General features: G+C 36.5%; 1 protein-coding gene across 3 annotated transcripts in view; it reads right to left on the reverse strand.

The window, feature by feature from the left end:
• The window catches only part of LOC131060207 (serine/threonine-protein phosphatase 5), a 75167-nt gene extending 71774 nt beyond the window's left edge, over positions 1 to 3393 (reverse strand). Inside the window, exons 1-6 of one of the 3 annotated variants that reach the window (XM_057993364.2) lie at positions 3179 to 3393; positions 2805 to 2922; positions 1961 to 2226; positions 1402 to 1571; positions 1237 to 1308; positions 676 to 826 (exon numbers count right to left, since the gene is read on the reverse strand). In XM_057993364.2, the coding sequence (XP_057849347.1) occupies positions 676 to 826; positions 1237 to 1308; positions 1402 to 1571; positions 1961 to 2042 (475 nt within the window). In that variant the 5' untranslated portion in view covers positions 2043 to 2226; positions 2805 to 2922; positions 3179 to 3393. Of the gene's footprint in view, positions 1 to 675; positions 827 to 1236; positions 1309 to 1401; positions 1572 to 1960; positions 2227 to 2804; positions 2933 to 3178 lie in introns of all 3 variants that reach the window. The other 2 variants (XM_057993362.2, XM_057993361.2) reach the window with 2 other exon arrangements.
• Between the last annotated feature and the right edge of the window lie 21951 nt (positions 3394 to 25344).

Below are 25344 nucleotides of genomic sequence, written 5' to 3' on the forward strand. Positions count from 1 at the left end.
TAAAAACAAGGTTGCTTTGTTGTAAGACAAATTCATGCAATAAGAAGTAAAAAATATTATGGTTTGAACTTGACTAAATGTTGTCAAAGCAATTAAAAAGCTGCAAAGCAAATAATTAGACACTTCAAGTTCCTTGAGTGCATCTATTACATGATTGCTTAAAAATGTTAACCCTACAACATAGTTGAATTAAAAAATTTAGAAGAGAATGTCATGTTCATGTCAATAACAAGGGCATTCCTAAGCCAAATGACATGATTTATTTGCACATACATCAATATTTAGGGAATAATACAATATTTATTAAAAAAATAAAATCCTAAATTGTCACTAGAGATGCCATGCAAGTGAAAGAATAAAGCATGCTAAATGTTCCATCTAAAACTTGTTACGAGCATCGTGTACATTGCCATAAGAATTAAATAAAATGAAGACCATTAAACATAGAACTAAGAAAGCAGGGAAATGTGTACATTTAAAAAATTGGCAAAAAAATTAACCTAGCCAGGCATCTGCAACTAGTATCTCTCCTTAAAAAACACACTTTGTCAAAGGAAAACCATGAATCAACAAACTAATTAAGAAATACAAAAAGAAACTAAGGAGCTCAGCCATATCCAGGCACAAATGTGATATCACCTGCAGATTGCAAGCAAGGTCAGAGATAAAATTCACCTATTGAATGGAAATCAATAGAATCGGAGACCAAATGCTTGTCAAAATCATCCACAGAGATGGCCTCTTCAAACCTAAGCTTTTGGACAGCTTTCTCACATTCTTTAAGCTTCTTGGTAGCATCAGGGTCATTCGGACAAATTCTTTTAACCTGGATCACATATGTAAATATCTTCATGATCTGAAGGAGTGCTTTAAGGGATACATAACAAATCAATACACAACCATGCATCTGATCAAACTAAAGAGTCAAAAGTGCAAAGAACTAACCATACATACAAACATTCACTTTGTATATATGCATATATAGATCTATTAATAACTAAAAACACAACAATACCCTTGCATAGTTAGAAATAAAATAGTCATGCTTCCTACATGTGAAATACAGGCTAAAACCTTCAAAGCCAGAAAAATCATGGATGACAAATTATGCAACTGTCTAATAAAAAAATCAGGATACATTGAATGGATGTCATTAGAAAGCGTCAGACAAATAATCACCTACGAAACAGTAAGATTCTACTTTTTTCTAAACAAAGTATGGAAAATAGAAGATACCTGCTGGAAGTCTTTCAGAGCTTCTTTGACTTTACCCATTGCAAGATATGCAGCACCTCTTCGGTAGTACCCCTGTGATATTTATCAACTTATCAACATTAAAACATTCGAAGATCTCACACATATAGAGAAGCAAAACTAAAACTAGACCCTATCAACACAGACCTTGGAATATTTAAGATCAATTTCAATAGCTTTTGTGGCATCTGCAATAGCACTTCCATACTCCTCCAGCTTTGTGTGTGCAAATGCACGATTTGCCAAATATACTGCATTCTGACTGTTCAATTCTATAGCTTGAGTATAGAGCTCTATGGCTTGTGAAAACTTGTGAGCTGTATAAGACAAATACGTTGGAATATTTAACACCACAGCAAATTCAAGTGCCAAAATCTGGTGAGAAATGAATTTAAATGCACAAGTAAATTCAAGATAGGCTGTAGAGTTGGTGTAAACACATATAAGATAATTAGTTTATTGGTTTGATGTAATGACTTAAAATGTGTTAACCTAAATTACATAAAAAGTTATTGCATCGCAACTCGACGACCCTAGAAAATACTGCTCATATTCGCTGAAACTTGAATCAATATACGAAATTAAGCGGAAAATATTAATGATGTGTCTGCAACTTTAGTGCATCAATAAGAATAAAAAATTAAAAATAATTACAACATGTGGCATCTTTGTAGTAGGAAGATACAGAAAATAAAAAAGTCCTCACCTTGAAAAGCTGCATTAGCAAGGGCCTTTATTTCCTCTGCTCTCTCAAAATCTGATCTACCAGAAGTATGCATGTTGAACATTTCTTTAAGAATTCTGTCTCAAAATGTGAGGTTCCTGGCTGCTAAAGATCAAAATCCATAAGCCACTCTTCTACCATTACCAAAGTTATCAATGCCAATCCTAGCTATCAGCTCGGGTGAAGCCAAGCCTTCTTCAATGATCAAGTCCTTCTACCGTTTCCTTGAGATGACTTCTTCAAAATTCCTGCCGCCACAGACCAAAATTTTCACATGCTGTGCCAATAACATCACACATTTCTAACTGCATTGCTATTGCATACAAAATAGTTTCAATTAACCTTTCTTTCACTATTGTAAACCACAATTTATATTGAAATTTGTACTGTAGTTTTCTTTCCCCCACAAATATATTAGCAAGATACCCACAAGCTAGAAATGTCAGAACTGCCTAATCCTATAAATCTTGGATTCGTGACTCGAAATATTCTTGTACTCAGCAAGGCCTTCCTACAGAACACACTAATGTATAAATGTCATCTATTTTATATATGCAACTGCATCCGTCCCCCAAGGTGAAGGCCGTTCGAGACAGGGCCATAAATCCTACTTCAGAGGCTCCATGTGTTATGATCTTGGGAGGTTTTAAAGTAATCGTGCTCTCAATGTCAACTTAAATGTTTCTACTGTCTGCTCTTGCTTGTATGTTCGCGAGTGAAAAACAAAGCAACATTTCTCGACCTAAAATGATGCAGTAATTATGGCAAGCTTGAAACTATGCCATTTCTTTCAGACCCGATAACAGTTATCAAATTTCATACCCACCATGTTTGGTATATAAAATGACCGTCTTGGGTGAACTAAATAACTTTGAAATCATACAGGCGCCAAAGCAATTCCCTCGAAAAAGAAACAACTTTTCTTCTCGTGACTTCGTACCTTCCTGCTTTTACCTAAAGATTAGATTTTGAAAGACAATTTCAAACAATAATTATTGATATAAAATGCGAACCCTAATTAAGAGGATTTTAAAAAATAAAAAAAATAAAAAGCGTCCAGTTGAAAAGAATGCGTGGGGAGAAGAGAACGACATGAACGACGTTGAGGGTGCATTTGAAAAGGTATAATAAAGAGACATAGCAGGACGCAGCGTTCATTGAGGTTCAGTAATTTAACGGCGAAGGGAACACACCCTGTACCTTGTATATATTTATGTATATCTGTATCTGTAGCTTTCAATTGACAATGCCAAAAGACACGGCGCTTTCTGCACTGCACTGCCTCTCTCCACTCTACACTGTTCAATGTATTCCCCGCAAACAAAGACGATTTCCTTCGTGCACCCGCCAGTCGTTCATCCCTGCCAAATAACTCTCGTGTTACGGAAAGAACACCTTACATAAATATCCGGAAGCAAATAATTAAACAATAATAATAAAACCTTGAGATTTGGAATTTGAACATTCAATACAACAATTAAATGAATTAAATGTATAAGAAAATTAGGTTTTGAGGTTTGGTACTACTAGAATTTGAAAGTCAATTAGAATACGTTTTAATTTAGATTTGAGATGTCGTATCGAATTTGGTGCCTCCCAAATGAATTTAGGGTGTGAAATTCAACGTTTGTAAATCTAATTTAATTTTAATATGTTAATCAGTGTTTTTCTTCTTATTTTATTTTTTTAGAGAGATGATTTGGAAATTTGTTAGACAAGGGTTTACTGTTCTTTTCTAAAGTTTTTAAGTGGATCAATTTCAATGCTTTATACAAATATTGAAGATGGTAGATAATTATGTATATGTCTAAGATAATGATGTAAGTAAATAATGAAATGAAATAAAATGAAAGTTTTTATTGAAGTCTATGAGATCAGTGAGTCTATGGGACTCAATATTTGGGACTAAAACAGTCCAAAATATACAAAATTGTTGGCAATATGTTGGATTTGGTTAAGTGTTGTCATTGATGTCAACACTGTATCCTAGTTGGACACTATCCTAGTTGGATCTATCCCCATTAGTCTTGGTGATCATTTTGGTTTTGGCTGTGATTCTGATCCGGTATGATCAAATCTCTGGAATCAGTTTTGGATGCTTATTCTGATGGTTACATGCTTGCTATATTCTGGTGGTTTCATGATTTGGTTATCACTTTTGGTATTTTCGATTACCAATTGGTGTATGCCTTTACCGATTAGCTTTTGGCTTCATCAACTTCTGTCGTTCCTAGTTAGCTTTACCGATATGTTGTTTTGGTGACTCGGTCAGTGGATTTTGGGTCCAGCTTATAGAATTGGTTTATTTCATGTTGTTGGTGCTTCTTGATCATATCCCGAGCATTTGTTGACTTTGCATTGGATGGTGTGCTATTATGGTGGTCCTATTTGGATCTGGTTAAACTTTCATTGAGGGTTTCTACCGGCAAGTAAAGCGTGTTGAATTTTGGTCTTAGCGAAATCCCTAGCGGATATAATTGTTTGGTTACTTGATTTAGGTCCATGTTATGTAATGTAAATCATAATATTGGTCTGGTGGTATCATGTGATGTAATTTTTGTAATTATGGGTTTAGAGTTTAGCCGACCTTGTCAATAAGGTTGATGATCTGTATTTATAGGTGACTTATTCGTGTAATTTGGGATGCGATGGTTATGGTTGGTTAAGTCTGCATTATCAAAGAAAGAATTAAGTGTGAATAAAGTAATATCATTCAAGTGAAGGTTGGAAAGGTTTTGTATTGCGGAGCAGACATTAGTGCTTAACCAGAACTATATCAGGCATTAGTAAATGCTACTTTCACAGTTCATTGTTTTTCGGATTGCAGTCCGATGTTTTTGTAAGTCAGTGAGACTTCCATTTGTGATGAATAGTGCGTTCTAGGATGTTGGCCTTTCTGCATGTGCAGACCCCTTTGTAATTATTCACAATACTACTGCAAAGTATTCATCTGATTATGGGTAGGGTTTCCCACCGTGGTTTTTCGCTTTTCAGGTTTTCCACATCAAAATATTGGTTTCATGTGTGTTGTGCTTTCATGTTATATTCTTCATTGGGTTGTGCTCCAGTTTAAGGTTTATAATTGAATTAACTGATGTTATTGTTAGTAAACTGATTCACCCCCCCCCCTTAGTTTACTATCGGTATCAGTGCATTCCAACAATTGGTATCAGAGCAAGGTCTTCTCTGCAGAAGCTTAACCGCTTGAGGAGATCCGATGGTAATTGCATCTAATTCTACATTCAATCCTTACCGGAAGGAGAGTCCCAGATTTGATGGTACAAATTACAAGATATGGAAGGAGCGAATAAAAATTCATCTCAGATGTCTTGAAGTTAAAGTTTGAGAGATAGTGGAGAAAGGGTATATACCTCATGATCCTAATTCTAGAACACTGGCACCTGCTGATGAATAGAAGAGAGCTGAAAATGATGTGAGAGCAAAAGAAGCATTGTTAAGCACCCTATCTGATGAAAAGTTATTGAATGTCATAGAGTTGGAGAATGCTAAGCTGATCTAGACAAATCTTGAAACTCTTTATGAAGGTGACCAGGCTGTGAAGATTGCTAAACTTGAAGGTTTCCGGGTAAGGTATGAAACTTTGAAGATGGAAGAAGATGAGAAGATAAATTCTTTCATGGATACAGTCAATGAGATTGTCATGGGTATCAAATATTGTGGCAAATCTGTCAGTGAAGATGAGATAGTGTCAAAAGTTCTAAGAGTTCTAACTCCGACTTACGAGATGAAGGCTACTGCTATCAATGAACTCCAGACAATGTCAAGTACCCCTGTGACCAGAGATACACTACTTGGAAAATTGATTGCTTTTGAACTTGAAGAACTTGGAGATCAGAGTGCTGCTAAAACTCAGACTGCATTTAAAGCATTTGCATCTGGTAAATAGAAGATAGATTGGAAAGAGATGTATGCTAAGGATATGGAGGAAATTGAGAAAGAAGAGAAAGAGCTTGAAGAGCTGGAAGCCTTGATTGCTAGAAGAATTCTCAAAGGACCAGCAGGAAGTAAGTATGAAGGAAAAGTCCCTTTTAAATATTTTGCATGCAATAAGATTGGTCGTTTTGCATCTAGATGTCCTGAAAGAGCTGCTAGGAATCATGAAAGATTTGTGAGGAATTATAAGCCTAATCTTGAATATCATAGCAGACCTAGATTCAAAAGGAATAAGGATAAATCATGTTATTATGCTAGTGATGATGATGGTATTTTTTATGACGATGATGATCAACCTGTGAGTGGATCCGGTAATGGTGCTTCATCCGGCAAAGATTGGGTCTTTATTGCTATCAAGGATGATTCTCTAGAATCTTTCATTGAAGCAACACATACTGAGGAAAAGGCCTTGGCTACTAAAATTGAAGAAAAGGATGAATGGATTATAGACAGTGGATGCTTGCATCACATGATTGGTGACAGAAGAAAGCTCTTATCATTGCAAGAATTTGATGGTGGATTGGTCAGATTTGGAGACAACAAGGCATGTAGGATCAAAGGCAAAGGAACGATATCATTGGATGGTAAGACTAATACTGATAATATTTATTATGTTGAAGGCTTAAAGAATAATCTTTTAAGTGTAGGTCAGATGGTGGATAGAGGATTTCAGTTGCAATTCAAGGATGGAAAATGTAAGATCATTAATAAATTTGGATTGGAGATTGCTTTCAAAACTCAGACCAATGGTAATATCTTTCATTTGAACTATGGTGAGAAGACCTGCTTGATTGCTCATATTGATGAAAGTTGGTTATGGCATAAGAGGATGTGTCATGTAAATTTTGATTGCATAGTAAAGATCAATTCAATACCGGTTGTCAGAGATTTGCTCAAGATTGTTAAACCTCGTAATCCAGTATGTAGAGAATGTCAAATAGGTAAGCAAGTTAGAACTTCTTTCAGAAGTGTACATGATAAATCTACTGAAATCTTGATCTTATTCATACTGATTTGTGTGGACCAGCAAGGACTAAAAGCTTTCAAGGTGATAGATATTTTATGTTACTTATTGATGACTATTATAGAATGATGTGGGTAGCATTTTTGAAAGAGAAATCTAAAGCTTTTGAAAAATTCAAAAATTTTAAAGTTGTGGTTGAGACTGAGACAGGACTAAAGATAAAGTGCTTAAGATCAGATCATGGCGGTGAGTTTACATCCGGTGAGTTCAACAACTTTTGTGAAAGGAATGGTATTAGGAGACAACTTTCTGCACTTAGGACCCCATAGTAGAATGGATCAATGGAAAGAAAGAACAAAACAATTTTGGATGCTGCAAGGACTATGATGACTAAATTACTTGATATTTATTGGAGAGAGGTTGTCAATATCATTGCATAAACTTTCAACAGAGTACACATTAAAGGCGATACCGATAAGACTCCTTATGAATTATGGTTTGGTCATACTCCTACTGTCAGATATTTCAAAAAAATTGGAAGCAAATGTTACATTAGAAGAGATGATGCATTAAGAAAGTTTGATCCTAGAAGTGATGAAGGAATATTTTTGGGTTATTCTACTAAGAGCAAAGCATATAGATGTTATAACAAAAGACTAAATAGGATATTGGAAAGCATAAATGTCAAGGTGGATGAGCGTGGCAGTAATAATATCAAATCATATGATTATGGACCGGAAGATGAATTTATCAGACCTGAACTGACAATGCAAGAATCAGTTCAAAACGGTGAACCAGTGACACTGGTAGCATCAGAGAATTCAACAGTGACAGTGGACCAGTAGAATGAGTTAGCAAATCAAGAAAATTCAAAGACTCCTAGGTATGTAAAGCTAAATCATTCTGAAGATCATATCTTTGGGGATTATTGCAAGGTGTGGGCCCTTGGTTTCCTTGTGTTGTGCACCGCAGTGCTTGAATTTATGGCATGGTATGCATTCTTTCTTGGGAATAAGTTAGTTTCATGGCTTAGTGAGAAACAATCATGCACTTCATTGTCTTTAGCTGAAGTAGAATATGTTGCAGCTGCTACCAACTGTACTCACATTTTATGGATGAAACAGATGTTAAAGGATATAAGGGTAAGTTATGATGAGCCTATTGTTATTCACTATGATAAAACTACTGCTATTGATATGTCAAAGAATCCGATATTTCATTCCAAATAAAAACACATTTCTATAAGGTATAATTTCTTGAAGGAAAAGGTTGAAGCAAAGGAAGTCAGATTGGTTTATGTACCTACTAAGGAACAGATTGCAGATATTCTAATGAAACCATTTCCTAAAGACACTTTTGAATATCTCAGAGATCAGTTGGGGGTTACCAACCCTCCAGAAGAGACTCAGAGATGCAGAGATGCATCAATCCAATGAGCTTATCAGACATACTTTTCTGATCCGGGTTGATGAAGATGGTGCTACTACTCAGGGGGAGTAGTCAGTTGTTTGGTTTTGTACTCTTGGTTTAGTATTCGTCCTTTGTAATTGATGTCAAAGGGGGAGAAGGTATTCATATGAAAACTGCTAGATCTTTTGATGGTGTTTTAGATATTGTTGGCAATCCTTGGCACTTGGATGTTTGTTACATTCAGTGTTTCCATCAATGCCAAAGGGGGATATTGTTGGCAATATGTTGGATCTGGTTAAGTGTTGTCATTAATGTCAACATTGTATCTCAGTTGGATCTATCATGGTTATTCTTGGTGATCATTTTGGTTTTGACTATGATTCTGATTCGGTATGATCAGATCTCTGGAATCGGTTTTGGATGCTTGTTATGATGGTTACATGCTTGTTATATTCTGGTGGTTTCATGATTTTGTCATCGATTTTGGTATTTTCGGTTACCGAATGGTTTATGCCTTTACCGGCTATCTTTTGGCTTCACCGGCTTCTGGCATTCCCGGTTAGCTTTACCGATATGTTGTTTTGGTGACTTGGTCAATGGATTTTGGGTCTAGTTTATGGAATCGATTTCTTTCATGTTGTTGGTGCTTCTTGATCATATCCTGAGCATTTGGTGACTTTGCATTGGATGGTGTGCTATTATGGTGGTCCTATTCGGATCTAGTTAAACTTTCACTGAGGGTTTCTATTGGCAAGTGAAGCGTGTTGGATTTTGGTCTTAGCGGAATCCCTGGCAAATATAATTGTTTGGTTACTTGATCTAAGTCCATGCTATGTAATGTAAATCATAATATTGGTCTGGTGGGATCATTTGATGTAATTTTTGTAATTATGACTTTATGGGGTTAGGGTTTAGTCGACCTTGTCAATAAGGTCGATGGTTATGGTTGGTTAAGTTTGCATTATCAGAGAAAGAATTGAGTGTGAATAAAGTCATATCATTCAGGTGAAGGTTGGAAAGGTTTTGTATTATAGAGCAGGCATCAGTGCTTAACCGGAACTGTATCAGGGATTAGTACATGCTACTTTCACAGTTCATTATTTTTCAGATTGTAGTCAGATGTTTTTGTAAGTCAGTGAGACTTCCCTTTGTGATGAACAGTGCGCTCTAGGTCGTTGGCCTTTCTGCATGTGCATACCCCTTTGTAATTATTCACAATACTATTGCAGAGTATTCATCTGATTGTGAGTAGGGTTTCCCACCGTGGTTTTTCCCTTTCCGGGTTTTCCACGTCAAAATATTGATGTTATGTGTGTTGTGCTTTCATGTTATATTCTTCATTGGGTTGTTCTCTATTTTAAGGTTTATAATTGAATTAATTGTTATTATTGTTACCAAATTGATTCACCACCCCCCCCCCTCTCAGTTTATTGCCGATATCATTGCATTCCAACATAAACAACCAACAACCTTATTAATAATTAGGATTTTTTATGATGCTCTCATGTAAATGCTCTTAGATGTAGATCTTAGATGATATGCAAATGAATTAAGGCATATTGTTAAATATACCACACCATGTAAAATAATTTTACTTTTAACAACTTATAAGAGAAGAAAATGTGAACCTAATTTGAGAAATTTGAATTTAAAAGTTCAAAATTCATAGCCAAACATGTAGAATTGTCCTTGGTAAATTTCACACCCACAAATATAAACCATAATGATAAGTAGTGTATTTAATAGGCCATGTGCAATGTGTATGTCAAAGAGGGGCAATGTCAAATGGGGAAAAATTTTAGTTCATTTTTGCATAGATTTGTGTAGTACATGAGCGCAATCAGTAGGCCATTTAGTGAATGTCATTGTTGGTGCTATAAGGGTATCGATGAAGAAGTGATTGCTTCAAATCAATTATGCATCCAGAGAGAGAGAGAGAGAGAGAGAGAGAGAGAGAGAGAGTAATAAATATGGAGAGATAGAGATAGAGAGGCAAAGAGATAAGGATGTAGAGGTCTAGAGAGAGAGATGTATGGATATAGAGGGGGAGAGAGGAAGATAGAGGTGGAGATGAAGATAAAGATAAATAGGTAGAGGTAGATGTAGAGATAAAGAGTGGGATAAAGAGGATGATATATAGAGAGAGAAGTAGAGATGTAAAAATTGAGATGGAGAGAGGAATAAAAAAAACAGGGGGAGAGAAAGAGGGAGAGATAGAGATATATAGGAAGAGGAAGAGAAAGATGGACATATATATGGGAATATAAAGAGAGATGGATAGAGAAATATATAGATAAGAGGGATAGTGAGCGAGAAAGGGAGGAAGAGACGAGAGAGAGCAAGAGAGAGAGGGGGGGAAGAGATAGAGAGATGGGTGTTAGGGTTAGGGTTCAATTTCGTTAAAGGTTTGGGTTCAATTTGGTATAGAGTTTGGATTTAATTTGTTATAGGATCAAGGTTAAATTCAATTTAGGATTCAATTTGATTAAAAGTCCACATTAAATCTGTGTTAGGGTTTAATATGATTTAATCAACTAGGGTTTATTTTGGTCTAGTATTAAGGTAAGGTTGAATTTTATTTATTACCAGTCTAAATATTAAAAAGTATTTTTAACATAATTTAAATTCATTGTTATTATTATTATTAATTTATAATATTTTTAAATTCTATTACCGCGTTAATATTATAATTTTTTTATATATTTAATTATTTAATAACTTTTTTATTAAATAATGATATAATATATAGTGAATTATATTTACAATTGTATTTGATATATACAAACATAATAAATATTTATTTAACATATTTAAAATATAGAAACATCTTTTTTTTTTATTGGTAAATATTGATATTATAGTCACATAAATATGTCCATTTAATTAAATGAATATTTACTATTTATTTGATTAATAAACCACCAATCACCAATTAATTAAATTAAAATTTAATTAATTCATCCTCAAATCTTTCTCCTATTAATTAAATAAATTATTCAATTTATTTAAATTAATTCATTAAACCAAATTCATAATCAATTAAATAAATAAATCATATTTATTTAATTAAACCACTTTCTTATTTTAAATAAATAAATATTTATTTATTTAAATCACTAAACAACCCCCTCACTTGCATTCTCCTACAAATGCAAGTTGCAACCACAATTGAAATAAATTAATTTTATTTTAATTTAAATCCTATTTTTCCCTCACCCACCAAACCCACTTGCAATCCTAAATCCCCTTCTAGACTCTTCTAACCACTTTCTAAGTTCTTCTTATCATTCCTAATTAGCCTAATCCCATTTCCTAAATATTGTCACATTCCTAAGCAACTTGGAGTCGCTTCTCAGAGCCCTCAAAGTCTTTGAAAAACATTTAATGCTTTATGTGTTGAACAAGCTAACCCCTAAAGTATTCCAAATCACTAATGGCTCTTACATGACCATTAATGGATCTTACATAACCATTTATGGTTAACTCAACTCACCCACATAGTTAGAGGCTTTCCCTCTAACTCAACCTCCATTTGACTCATGGGTCTCTTCAAGCATTTATTGCTTTGACCATGGTTATCCTCACTAACGCTTGCACAAGATTTTATCCATTGGATAAAGACATTATTTATTGGATAATGGATTTATTCTTTCAACTCAACATTAACCTTACCTCCCAAGTTAATCCTCAAGTCATGTCAAGCATTTAATTCTTACTCCCTCCCCTCTCAACCCATCTCTTGTTGACATTTGTCATCCTGGGATTGGGTTGAAATCCCTCACATAGATCATAAACCCATCAATCCTGACCCTTGTTGAGATTACTCAATCTCAACCTTTCATTGCTCCATTTTACCTATAAATAGAACTCATTTCTTCATAATCCAGATCCTGAAATCTTGTATGCATCTAATTTATAGTGAAATTTAGAGAGCATTTAACATAATCATCTATATTTGTCATTTTGGGCTAAAATTAATATTAGATAATTAGATAATATATCATTTTAGCTTGTTCACATTTGCATTCTCATAATCATCCATTTTACAATCTTGAACCTCCATAAGACATCCTGAATAGTGCAAAAAGCTATTGAGAGCTACACTCATCTGAGAACTTGGAGAGAGGTACAAGGGAGGAGAAGCTACAAGCATGGTGGAGGGCATTTTGAGATGTCTTATTGCATTTCTTAGATTTGTTAAGCTTTATATTTTATGTGTTGTGTCTCTCTTGATATGCTTGCTTAGGAAAGTGTTTGATTTGTGATTTCTAACACTAACACTTGTTTGTTGTTTGTTTGTTTGTGTTTGTCTTGACAATATCCTAACCATTCTTTTTTGCAGAGCATCATTTGGTGAACCCGACGTGAATCGAACACACAACCTTCTGATTCAAATTTGATAAACTACTAACATTTTTTTTTATTGAAAGTGACACACAGGTCACGCTTTAGCGCTATTGAACTCGCTTTAGCACCTTCGAAAGTTGGTGTTTTAGCGCTTTCATCCTTTAATTAGCGCTCTTGTCTTTGTTATAGCGCTATTGTACTTTAAATAGCACTATTGTAAATTTTTAGCGCTTTTGGACTCTGTATCTGTCAGTTTTAATTCTGTAAAATTTTACTATAATGTCGAGTTGTGCTTTTGTTCTAAAGTTGCGCTTTTATTTTAAAGTTGTGTTTTTGTCCCATAGTTATTGCGCTTTTGTTCTAAAGTGGTGCTTTTGTCCCATAGTTGTTGCGTTTTTGTTCTAAAGTTGCGCTTTTGTGCTCACAGAGTAGCGCTTTTGTTTCAGAGAGCTCAAAATTATAACCGAAAATTTGAATTTAGGCTTGTGGAAGCCCAGATAAGATTTAAGATTTTTCTAACTTCTTTATTTGCAGGTTTTTAATGATTTCTTGCAGGGTGGAGGATTTTAATTTAGGATTTTTGATTTTGTTTTTAACTTCTTTTCTAAAAATTGGTTTAAACGAATTCATATTTCCTCTTTTTCGGTAAAAAGAACCTCACATTTTAGTTTTTGGTGTTTTAAAACAAATCAAAACTTGTCTTTTTGGGCTTAAAAAATACTTCATTTTGCAAAGTTAAAAAGAACCACAAACTCAAATCAAACTTTGCTTTCTTTTGCAAGTTAGGGACAAACTTTTCATTTTGAGTTTAAAACAAACAAACAACTTTAATTTCTTGCAAGGATAAAATTCAAAATCAACATTTTCATTTGTGCAAGTTTAAAAAGAACAAACAATTTGTTTCTTTGAGTTACAAATCGATTTCCCTTAAAGCAAAAACGTGCTTCAATTCAGTTGACCAAGATTTCAATTTCTTAGTTTAAACAACATTTTGCCTTGAAAGTTAAAAAGAACACCATGTTTGTTGGAGCAACATCTCCAAATAACATTTAAATCACATTGCAATGAAAATCAGTTAAAAAGAACAAGTGTTTTCAATGATCGGCACTCTTGTGCAAAGTTTGTAGAGTGGTCCTACTTCTAACACACACTATCCTCTCCCTTGGCTTTCGTGGTCCTAGGTGCAAGAGAAAAGTGTTAGTAACACTCAAAATTTTATCTTTTTAAGAGAGGCCTGCCAAGAGACACATCACTCTTGGGAATGACCTCGCGCAGTAAATCTTTTGAGTCGCTATAGAAATCAGGTGAGAGCGAAAGTTGTAGCCTTGGGTATAGTTGTTCATATAGTGTAACTTGCTGAAAGGACATATGGGCCCCACCACAAGTTACAAGGCTCTTAAGTGAATCATTGTAGAATGAACTTATGTCCAAAAACATCGAACATTACTAGACACCTTTTTATGTAGAAGCCCACCTGTTGATTGAGGATATTTGTGAAAAGTTCAGTGCAAGAGCATAGATGGTTTTTCTCCCAAGATACTCACCATACATATTTCCTTGAGTAGAAACATGGCTTTTTGAAAAGCTACTTGTACCTTGATAAAAGTGGCGACTCCCCCATCATAGGGATCATCTATCTGTTATACTCGCACAAGACTTATTATATCACATCCTTACCTGCCACAATAGGATTCATAAGGTATGTAGTATCAAAGTCGAAGAAATATCAAGATGTGGGCTGAAATTATCGCAACTAGCCATTGACCTTAGGGATAAAGTGTGTTTGAAGTGTCTTCATTCTATCTCAGACCAGTACAAATTTGAGTCGACTTCAGGGTTTGGAAACATCTAAAATATAATTTGTAAAAAAGGGGTAAAAAATTTCAAAGATTGGGTTGATTTAGACCCATACCTATTTGTGCCTTTCGAGGCAACGTTATTGTGCTTGCTTTGTTTTCTTGTCAAGGAAATTCTAAACAAATCAAACCAAGTACTTCATCCAATAATTTTTTACATCAACATTGACCAAACATCAAACAAAAGTGAAATAAAGTATCAATTTGTATGACCATCACTCACATTTTGAGAAACGAGAGTCTTCATCAAAAGATCACATTGAAAAAGAGATCTTTGAGTTCAAAAGCTCTTATCAAAAGAAGGAAGTTTTTCTATATCAATACACATTTTTTTCTCTCACACAAAGCCTTCTTGCATCATATGCCCTTGTATCTTCAAGGCAAAACCAACGAATTTGACAAAGAGCCTTTAAAAAAATAGAGCTTTTACTCAACATAGAGCCTTAAGTTGTCATAAAAACAAAGGGGGCAAGATCAACCCTTCTTCTTTCCTCTCATCTGCATTACCTATAACGAAGCACTAGGGGAACCACGAACCCCTAAAAGAGAGGAAGAAGTAGACACTCCCTTCATCACATAAAGTTTCCATTGAGGTATACATCCTACCCATTTCCACTTTCACATTCAACACATCACAAACCACCTAAATCTCAAAACACAAAAAGGTCTTGTCCTTAGTTCTTTTTGATATTGCTCAAATAAATAAAAAATCACTTTTTAAAGTGTCTCTCATCTAGGATCAATCATCCTAAGAGTCATTTTTATGCAGGTTAAAACTAGTCTATGAGTGCATCATCTGATTGCTAGGTAGCTTGGTTTGTAACACGTCTCAAAACCTGCCTATACCTTATCACATCACAATTGTTAAAAACACAAGGGCAATCCACAAAGAATTTTTGTTGACATCCAACCTTCATGGTTAGAGATTTTTCATTCAAACAAACATTTCATAAACCTTGTCTTCCATCAAACACATCATCATCACCTCATAAATCATTTTCACAAAACATCAAAAAAATGGCTCACACAAGATCAATGAGAAGCCGACAACCAGAAATTGAAGAGGAGGAAGCAAACCTCAATGATTATCATGAGGCCTTTGAAGGAGGCACAAATGATGAAGGACCCTAATCATCAAGGGAATCCTCTTCAATGGTTCATTCATACATTCCTTATCTTTCTATACATTGGGGAAACCAAATACATCTTTCTTCTAATCCAAAAAGCTCCAAAAAAATCAAAATATCCAAAAAATTAAAATTAAAAAATCGACAAAATCAAATAAAAATTGAAAATCAAAGCATGAACGCATGACTCATCCATCAATTGAAAAGGAAGACTCTCAAAATCTACAATCAAACAAATCACATGTCTTGTTAATCAATTCATCACTCGAAATCTACCAACATCAACATGTCTTATTCAAGGATAGGTACACTCGAAACTAGATAGATCGGTCTTATACGAGGTACTCACTCTTTGAAACCAGACATTCCCATCAATCATCGAGTCTTGATAATCAATCCATCTATCAACATCAACATCAACACATCTTATACAAGGATAGGTACACTTAAAACCAGATAGATCGGTCTTATACGGGGTACTCGCTCTTTGAAACTAGACCTTTTTATCAATCATCGAACAAAACAAAACAATGACATAGATCAGTATGACTGCTACATTTTGTTCTAGTTAGCCTTATCTTTATCAATATGACATTCAATAAAACATCTCATATCATACATCTCATTTTCAATAAACATCTCATCATCATCATCTAGTCACATTCATCTTGCATCCATCACATGCATATATGTCACATCATCATGGAATCTTTCTTCACTTTCATATCTTCATCATTCTTCCAACTCTTGTCTATCATGTCTTATACAGGCTATATCATTTCTAAAACCAAACGCTTTGATCATCTTAGTCTTATATAGGATATATCGTTCCTGAAACCAGACGCTTTGATCATCTTTGTCTTATACAGGAGGTGTCATTCCCGAAACCAGACTCAATCCCAATCTTATCAATTCTATCTGACCTTTTCATCTGATCCATTATATCATGTCTTATAGAGGATGCATCTTTCTTGAAACCAGACGCTTTGATCATCTTAGTCTTATACAGGATATATCATTCCTGAAATCAAACGCTTTGATCATCTTTATCTTATACAGGAGGTGTCATTCCTGAAATCAGACTCAATCCCAAGCTTATCAATTCTACCCGACCTTTTCATCCAATCCATTATATCATGTCTTATACAGGATGTATATTTCTTGAAACCAGACGCTTTGATCATCTTTGTCTTATACAGGATATATCATTCCTAAAACCAGATGCTTTGATAATCTTTATCTTATACAAAAGGTGTCATTCTTGAAACCAGACTTGATCCCAATCTTATCAAATATATCCATCCTTTTCCTATGATCCATTACATTCACAACACCAATAACAACACCAGCATCATCCACAATCCCATCAATAGCGTCAGTAGCACCCACTACACCAATGAAAATGCCTGCACCACCCACAATCCCATCAACAGTACCCATAATACCCATTGCACCAATAATACTACCCACAACACCGATAACACTACCTGCAGCACCCATCATCCCACCAATCAAACCAACAACCCCATCAACAACAACAAATACATCAATAACACCATTAGCAGTATCGATACCCCCAACAACATCAACAGAATTGGTGACACCATCAGTAACATCAGTAGCGCCCGCAATACACACCAATAGTACATCAGCTGATTACAATTGCAGTATTCAACTCAAAGGATATCCCGATTTGGTATAGTAATCGGATACTGGAAAGTGACTCAGAGACCGACTCACATGAGTGGGAATTTGATTTTGTACATCTATATACTTCAGATGAGGAAGACACATCACCACTTCCACCTCGCAAAGAAATTCCTATTTACAAAGAAGCACATATTAAAACCTCTTGGGTTTCTGAATTGGAAACACCTTCCACAGACCCTACGTCACATCCTGCACCTGATTCTGACAGAGAGAGTACCATCAATGACCTTCATCACCATGTCTTAACCCTCACTGACACATCCCATGAACTAAACCTGATCGACGAGGTAATGCCCATTATCCATCTTGAACTCATCGAATGGAACCAACCAAATCCCCCATGCCTTGATCAATTCCAAAACGATGAGGCGATCATTGACTTTGTTTGTTGCCCTAAAAACGCATTTTATAAGCGGTTGGGATGCTTAAGGCATTGTAAGGTTGATGTACTATTTTTGCTGGATAATAAGAAAGATTGGATGGCTGTGTATGGTGGACATAACCCATTCTGGGTGAACCACATTAAATCTTTGTGTTATCTGTGTCTTGTTTTATTTCTTTATCTTTTTGTATTTAAATCTGCATATAATTGTTAGTTCATATTTGCTTCGGATCTGCTTGAAACCCTAACAAGCTGGATTCACCATCGAACTTAATAGTGCAACATACTTCGGGGCGGATGCCAAACCTTTTAGCTGCAAAAATATCACAATAAAACATGGATCTTCCAGTGAAAACCACACTGTGGCACTGTTTGATCCCAAAAAAGTAAAAAGAAAGAGCATATCCAACGGCGAAAACCTCTCTGAGGCGCTTGAGGATGAAAGGTTTGACATTCTCCCTTATAGTACAAATCAAGAATGATCAACGATCCTTATTGAGGAAACAAAGGAATTCAACGTGGGGACCCCTAAGACTCCTCACCAAATACATATGGCATCTCTTTTAACTCTAGAGGAACAACCTAAGTTTGTAGAATTTTTCCAGAAGCGTTAGATCAACTTTGCATGGTCCTATGCCGACATGCCTGGTCTCGATCCTGATTTGGTCATGCATCACCTCACCGTGGTCGAAGGAGCTAAATCTGTCAAACTGAAGCTTCACAAAATGCACCCTCAGAATGTTGTACTAGTCAAAACAGAACTTAAGAAACTCGTAGATGTTGGTTTTATTAGACCAATTGATTACGCAAAGTGGATCCCCAATATAGTACCTGTCGACAAACCAAATGGGGGCATTTGTATCTGTATAGATTTCAGAGATCTAAACAAAGCATGTGCTAAGGATGACTCCCCCCTGCCAAACATTGACATGATCGTGGACCTAACAACAAGACATGCCATGTTTTCTCTTATGGATGGTTTTTCAGGGTACAACCAGATAAAGATCGCACTAGAGGATCAACATAAGACTGCCTTCACATGTCCATGGGAAACATACTGTTGGAATGTAATGCCTTTTGGTCTAAAGAATGCAGGGGCGACCTATCAAAGAGCTATGACCACCATCTTTCATGATATGATGCATACCATAATGAAGGATTATGTCAATGACTTATTGGCAAAATCATTAACAAGAGAAGGTCATCTTGCAATATTAGATAAAATCTTTGACAGACTAGAACAATGTCATGTTCGACTCAACCCAAAGAAATGTGTCTTTGGAGTAACCTCAGGGAAGCTTCTAGGATACATTGTCTCAAGCAAAGGCATTGAGGTCGACTCGGCAAAGGTCAAAGCAATCATGGACATGCCACCTCCAAGGAACATCAGTCAGCTAAGGAAATTACAAGGGCGGCTACAATCCATCTGAAGATTCATTGCACAACTAGCAGATAAGTGTCATCCCTTTACACACTTGTTGCACAAAAACATCCACTTTCAATGGGATTCCAGATGCCAACAAGCATTCCAGATGCTTAAGGACTATCTCATGAATACACCATTGTTGATCCCACTAGATCCAAGTAGACCTCTATTGTTCTACATCATTAGGAGTATTGTTGGCTCAACACAATGCAAAAGGGAAAGAGTGTGTTGTATACTATATCTCTCGCACACTAATCGGCTATGAACTCAATTACACACCTATTGAGCGAGCTTGCCTAGCAATAATCTTGGTAGCCACTAAACTAAGGCACTGCCTGTTAACACATAAAGTACAACTCATTGCTAAGATTGATCCACTAAAGTACCTACTCAGCAAAGTAGCATTGACAGGCTGCTTGGCCAAATGGGTGATGATTCTAAGTGAATTTGACATCGAGTATAGGGTCAACTTATTGTCGATCAGTTGGTCGATGCACCCCTCACAGGTGATCATCCTCTTGTTTCCAATTTTCCAGATGAAGAGATATTCATGATCACATCAACGCAACCATGAAAGCTCTACTTTGATGGTTCATATACTAGGCATGGCTCGGGGGAAGGCATTTTGTTTATCACACCTCAAGGTGACAACATCCCAAAGTCTTACAGGCTAACTTTTCCATGTACAAACAACATAGAAAAATATGAGGCCCTGATCACCATACTCAGACTAGCCATACAATGGAAATTGAAAGAGCTACAAATATATGGTGACTCCCAACTAGTCATCCGACAAGTCACAGACGAATATCAGACCAAGGACGATAAAATCATGTCGTACAAGCACATGGTGGATAGTTTAAAAGCATCATTTACGACTATCACCTTTGAGCAGATACCTAGAGATCAGAGTCGAGCTGCTGACGCCATGGCTACAATTGCATCTCTCCTAGATCTTCCACCAAATTCAACATGCTACGAGTTCCTGGTAGAACAAATTTGGATTCCCACTTATGATATCCCTGATTCCGAGATGATATGTCACCTTGTCGATTATGAATCCCCATGGTACGATGAGTTCCACACCTATCTTTGCGATCACACACTTCCTCCTAACCAATCAAATAACCAACACAAAACCTTCATTTCTCAAACCGCTCGATACACCATCATTGTTGAAACCCTATACCGACATAGTCTTGATGGTACTCTCCTTCGATGTTTGGAACAGGATGAGACAACAAAGGCCTTGGAAGAGGTACATAAGGGAATTTGTGGGACTCACTCAAGCGGTCCTTCCTTATTAAAGAAGATCATGCGCGCTGGATACTATTGGTCGTCCATGGAAAAAGACTCCTACTATTTTGTCAGAAAATGCAAGAAATGTCAAGTTCATGGAGACTTGATACATGCACCGACACAGGAATTGCAACCAATCACAACACCATGGCCCTTTTTTCAGTGGGGACTTGACCTTGTGGGTAAAATCCATCCATCTTCATCCAACGACCACAAATTCATTATTACCACCACCGAATACTTCACAAAGTGGATTGAAGTTGTTCCACTTACCCAAGTCACTGGCAAGCAGATCGCCTCATTCATACTTAATTACATCATCTGTCGGTATAGTGTACCCATGTCCATCATCACAGATAACGGGCTTCCTTTCAAAAAATAGGATGTCCGTGAGCTTTGTGAGAAGTTTCACATCCAATACCACTTTTCAACTCCCTATTACCCACAAGGAAATGGTCAGGCCAAAGTATCAAACAAGAACATATTGAGAATCCTCAAAAAGACAGTCAATGATGTCGACCGTGATTGGCACACTCAATTAAATCCAACACTATGGCCGTATCGAACTAGCATTCGAACCCCTATAGGCGCAACTCCCTACTCACTGGTCTATGGCGCAGAAGCCATCCTTCCTATTGAGGTTGAGATACCATCTCTACGGGTTTCCTTGCATAATCTAATAGATGATGAAGCATATCGAGTCTCTCGTCTTCAAGACTTGGAACTACGAAAGGCGACAAGTTGCATACAACCACCTCAAAGTCTATCAGCAACGCATGAGCAGAAACTATAATCATCGAGTTAGACCTCGTACATTTGAGGTAGGTGATCTTGTTCTTAGAGAGAATCCTCATAACCAACCACACAGAGAACATCAGGGAAAGTTTGAATCAAACTGGCTGGGTCCATATGTTATCATTGTTGTATTTGGGTCGGGGGCATATCAGTTGGCTACTTCAGAAGGGGAACCACTAGTAGATCCGATCAACAACATGCACCTCAAACGGTTTCATACATAATTTGTATAGGGAATCAGGCTCCAATACATATAAAAAAAACACCAAACACATTCAAATAAATAGCCTGAAGAAAATACAAAAAAATCAAAATAGTAAAGAAAAATCATGCATCCAAACGGTGAACAAACACTCCTGTGGCACCTTGGGTAAGTACGATGGTGAAAACCTAGCAAAAAGGCACCACTCGTAAAGGCTATGGCTCCATTATTTTTTAGACTTGTGGCGATTGCATTCATTGCATCCACTCATCCATCATTCAAACCATGGCTTGTTATTGATCTGCAATCAAGGTTAGTACTTCATGCATCCTGCATCTTGCTTTTCATAGTCATGTCTAAACTGGGGGCAATGCTCTTAACCTATTGATGGAAGTGAATTCTATATTATTTATGATTCATTGAGTTTTTCATTAAAAAATACTCACAAAATACCAAAAACATTCAAAATTGTCTCACAAAATTCAAAAACAACTCACAAAATAAAAAAACATCATAAAACATCAAAAATCAATCAAAAACATGGCAACGCATAAAAAATCCTTTGTACATATGCATCGCCACAAACATCAAACAAACATTTTGAGCTACTCAAATGATGATCACCTATCAAATCAACCAAACAATCAACACAGGTACACACAACTGTCTTAACAAAGATGCATCCTTCCTTACCAAAACAAAGACAAAGATAACATTTTCTTTGACAAGAAAATTATGTTTAAGCTATCGAGTACTTGGTCATTTTGATAAGTTATTTATTCATTTATATCAGTTTCCTACACTACTCCAGGATATCCACAAGTGATTAGAGTAGCCGGGATGGTTCCTAAGTATCATTTGTTATTGTCTACGAATTATTCCAATGAATTTCTGGGGCATGTACTAATGGTGTCTACGTGGGAAGTTCACTAAGCTATGTGATCATATGCAAAAATCTAGTCATGGATCACTATAGCTTGTTGAGTACAATGTATACCTCAACCATCTGCACATGAACCAAAATAGAGGGTCCATCATGTTTTCTCTATACTGCTTGCTTACAGGTACAATGCTCCAAAATTGGTTCCTACTGCCTCGTCCAAGATTGATACTACCATGCTCAATGATGAAAAATAAAAGAACTATGGATCGTCATTTCATCTCATCTATTTATATTGCATTCTATTGCATATCACCCATCCATTTGATCATTCATTATTCATATTTATGGTTTTGTATGCAAGTGTGAACAAGTTAAAATATGAGAAGTTATTTAATATGAATTGGTTTTGGATATAATCATGACAAAGTTCTCTGATACATCATCAGTGCATCATACATTTTCTCACCAACTTGCATTCATCTATCATGAACGCATGACATTATCATTACATTTAGTTGCATTTAAATGCATCTAGTTCATTATCTTTTACTTGCATGTAGGTTCATTACATCCATTTTAGATATTCATTTAAGTACGTCTAATATCATTTAGTCACATTCATTATCATTTAATTACATCATCACCCTTACATTATCATTTCATCATTGCAAAATAAAGGCATTTAGATTCATTTGTATAAATTTCCAATCATTTCATTTACTTTCATTATTATCCGTTAACGTACATTCATTTAGTCATCTAGGTATAGTTATATGTCTTTTAAATCATTCAAAATCATTCATCATCATTTAAGTTTGTTTACGATGCATTCATTTAGTTGCATTCATTTGCATTTATCTATCTATTAGTAAAAAACATTCATCTATCCATCCAGTATATTCTTATACTTATTCATTTCATTCTCATCTTAAAAAGTTTCATCTAGATTCATTAAGATGCATTCATTATCCTTTTACTTGCATTAAAGTGCCGTTATTCATTATCTCTTAGCTGCATTTATTTGCATTATCATTTCACTTAGTCATGTTTTAAGTCATTTAGAATCATAACATAAACATTTGTCTCAACATTTGTTTATTCATTTTCACAAGTACATTCATTTAAAGATCATCACATAAACATTTGAATCACCATTTGTTTATTCATTTTGCATTCATTTTTTACCATCTACGAACATTTACATAAACCATTTGATTCATTACATTTTAATATCAACAACACAAGCTGCATATCCTCATTTCATCCACATAAACACAAGTACTATATATCTCATAGTCAACATCATTCATTCATCATTATGCATACATTACCATCATGGCATTACATACACAAAGCATTACAACAACGCATCATACATGTATTAACCTGCATACACATGTCAGCAACTGATCCATAAAACATGCATATATAAATCATCTCATCAACATAAACATCTAGCAAGTAAGAACATCCATCTAAGCATAAATCATAAATCATCATCCTACATAAATCCATGCATATCATCAACATGCATATCATCACAAAATATGGGATCTCCTCATATATTACATCATATATCATCTCGCAAAAACATACATGTATCAGAGTACAGTGATGTCAAAAATATCGGCTACCAAGAGCCATCCAAGTCACGATCCAAAATGACAAAGTAATAAAATACACAAATCTCTCTAAAATGACACCCTGGCCAGATGTTGCACCCCCATCACCACCTGCTCCACCATTACCCCCTACACCACCCACACTATCTTGCCATGGAGGACCCATAACACCACCATTGCTCTGCATCCTCTGAGATAGCTCTGGTCCAGCTTGACGCATCTATGAATAGCTCAGTGCCCGCTGACTGGTTGGCACCGCCTGCTCATATAAACCCCACCAAAAATATATCTCCGCCTGAGCCCGCCGCATCTCCATCAACACCTCCCCAATGGGACCTTGTGCTCCTGCCACAAATCATCCTCTATCTTGCAACTCCCTCGATCTCTCCACCGCATCATCTCTCTCTCGCAGCACTACAGTCAACTCTAACTCTTGTGCAAACAGCTGAACATCTCTAGCTGCAATCTTTGCCTCACACTCCTCCACCCTTGCCTCGACTGCTGTAAGTCAAGTCTGCATATATACTAGCATATGCTCCTGCACATCTCCCATCCCCATTGGATACTCTCCTCCACCCATAGGATCCTCTCCTCCACCTGTAGCTCCCTCTCCCATATCCATAGGTGCCTCTCCCTCCCCGCTCTCCCTGCCACCTAATCTAACTCCTCCCTAAATCAAAGGACCCTGTGACAGTAGCAACTGCTTCCCACCTCTCCCTCTCCGCTGTAACCGTCCTCCTCCACCACCTCCACCTCCAAATCCACCACCTCCACCCTCTCCACCACCACCTCCTCCTCCTCCTCCTCCAAAACCTCCACCACCATCTCCACCACCACCTCCTCCTCCATCACCTCTACCTCCTCCTCCTACTCATCTGCCTCCTCTCCTCCGTCACTATCTCCTATCATCCTCAAATGATGGTACTAGCTCAGCTGGATCTGAAATGCGTGGAATCGGATGTGTAGTACAATACTGCGTGTACTCCTCTGTCACTCCTGCATCCACAATCCCCAGCCTCATATGCCATGGTCTCGCTTGTAAAGTCCAGAACTCGGCTAAGGCCTGATCATACGGTAACACTGGCCCCCACTGGAATCTCTCTCATACCACCCGTGCATACTCCCCTGATCCACTCAGCACTCCCTGCCTCCACCCGAACTGCCTCATCACTTTGTCGGGTACCTGTCTCTCCACATTATAGGATGTCCTACCAATCAAATATTATGTCATAAATACATAAGGCAAAGCCTTTGCATCGTCCTCCCAAGGCTCACACTCAATGTATGGCCTCCATATCATTGCATCCAAATCATATACTACCCACTGCCACCACTCCAACTTCCCCAGGTGGGGCTGACTCATCATACCTCCGTACATGTACACATAGG

Source organism: Cryptomeria japonica, chromosome 3 (assembly GCF_030272615.1).
Source record: "Cryptomeria japonica chromosome 3, Sugi_1.0, whole genome shotgun sequence".
Taxonomy (NCBI): Eukaryota; Viridiplantae; Streptophyta; class Pinopsida; order Cupressales; family Cupressaceae; genus Cryptomeria; species Cryptomeria japonica.